Raw genomic sequence first — 1683 nt, 5'->3', positions numbered from 1 at the left:
GGAAGGAAGGAAGGAAGGAAGGAAGGAAGAAAGAAAGAAAGAAAGAAAGAAAGAAAGAAAGAAAGAAAGAAAGAAAGAAAGAAAGAAAGAAAGAGAAAGAAAGAAAGAAAGGAAGAAAGAAAGAAAGTGTTCTGTCCTTGTGTTACATAGAAAATTCAGAGTGTTTGTTTTACTTTTGGTTTCCAGGGCTTTATCTTATTCATTTCCATATGCTCATATTTCTATTTTACATGGTAAAGACTCTTGCTGAAGGCAGTGAGCTAGCATGTCTCTGTTTGGTGGAAGACTGCACTAGCCATGTCAGAACTAACTGAGCTGGCTCCTTCTTTAGACATATCATTATCCAAAAGGGAAACTTACTTTCATGATTTAACACAGTATTGTTCCTTAATTGCATGAAGCAGTAATGGACATTTTCATGCATTTATATAAGGTACTTTGATCTTCATCCCCATTACTCCCTCCTCCCCAAATTCCTTTCTCTTCTGTAATATTGACTTAGTTTTGAATCTATACTTATCATTAAAAAGTCACCTTGACTTCATACTATGAAATACGGCAACTTTTATTGCCATTGTAGAAACTATCAACACTTTTTAAAAAACTGTCATCAAGGTTTATTACCAAACTTTATCAGCTATTAGTGTGGGGCAGTGGTTTGTCCTGTTTTTTATTCACTTACTTTTTTTCCAAGACAAATTCTTGTTAGAAGACAAATATATCTTTAATTCCTCCTGCTTCTCAGTAGCTTAACTTCCAGCTTCTCTTAAGCAGCATGGTTCAAGAGTTAGCTACCTTCAAAACCATGTCCATGAGACCCTTTTGTCTCCTTCTAGGAACAAGAGCAAGCTGAGAAATGTGAACAAGAAATAGCGAAGCCATCTGGAAGAGAAGAAACACCAGTTACTCCCTTCGTACGTAGTATTTTTCATTTACTTTTGTATTCCTACGCACAATAGCATCACTAATCTTAAAGGTGTGCATAAAATATATATCAACATAATAGTTATATTATTGAAATTAGAATTTTTCTTATAGATAATTAATTAGATGTTAATCGGTGATAAACTGGAAGGTTATTTTCAAAAACTCATTCTTCCCTTTAAAGATCTAGATCAGAAAATGTTTTCATGGGAAGAGGTAGACAAATGAACTTGGATGTTCCTCTCATCTCTTAGATTCATATTCCATTTGGGGAATTTCACCACTACTTACGTTACCACCATACAAAGGCACAGGCTGGAGATAAAGGAAAAATAGTTACATACCACCAAATAAAATGGCTTTAACCAGTATGGCTTGCTCATGCTCGGTGAAAGGTCTTCTATAGAGATGCTTCCATGTCTTGATATTCTACATCAAAGCCACCCAGAAAGAGAGAAGTCCACCCTCAAAGATACTACCTATCTCTATTCAGTGGTGTGCTAAGGCTATCACTTGGAGATAATTGTGGACAATGCAACATCATTTTTTTTATTAGATATTTTCTTTATTAACATTTCAAATGCTATCCCGAATATTCCCTATGCCCTCCCACCGCCCCTGCTCCCCTACCCACTCCCACTTCTTGGCCCTGGAATCCCTTGTGCTGGGTCATATAAAGTTTACAAGACCAAGGGGCCTCTCTTCCCAATGATGGCCGATTAGGCCATCTTCTGCTACATATGCAGCTAGAGACACAAG

The 1683-nt window shown here is 36.7% G+C and overlaps 1 protein-coding gene across 2 annotated transcripts in view; it reads left to right on the top strand.

Annotated features, from left to right (window-relative positions):
* Positions 1-1683, top strand: part of Spa17 (sperm autoantigenic protein 17) — an 11785-nt gene that overhangs the window by 8153 nt on the left and 1949 nt on the right. For both annotated transcript variants that reach the window (XM_021207932.1, XM_021207933.1), the window contains exon 4: positions 837-914. In XM_021207932.1, coding sequence (XP_021063591.1) covers positions 837-914 — 78 coding nt within the window. The remainder of the gene's footprint in view (positions 1-836; positions 915-1683) is intronic.

The sequence above is a fragment of the Mus pahari genome, chromosome 10 (assembly GCF_900095145.1).
Source record: "Mus pahari chromosome 10, PAHARI_EIJ_v1.1, whole genome shotgun sequence".
NCBI lineage: Eukaryota > Metazoa > Chordata > Mammalia > Rodentia > Muridae > Mus > Mus pahari.
This window is presented reverse-complemented; position numbering and strand designations above follow the sequence as displayed.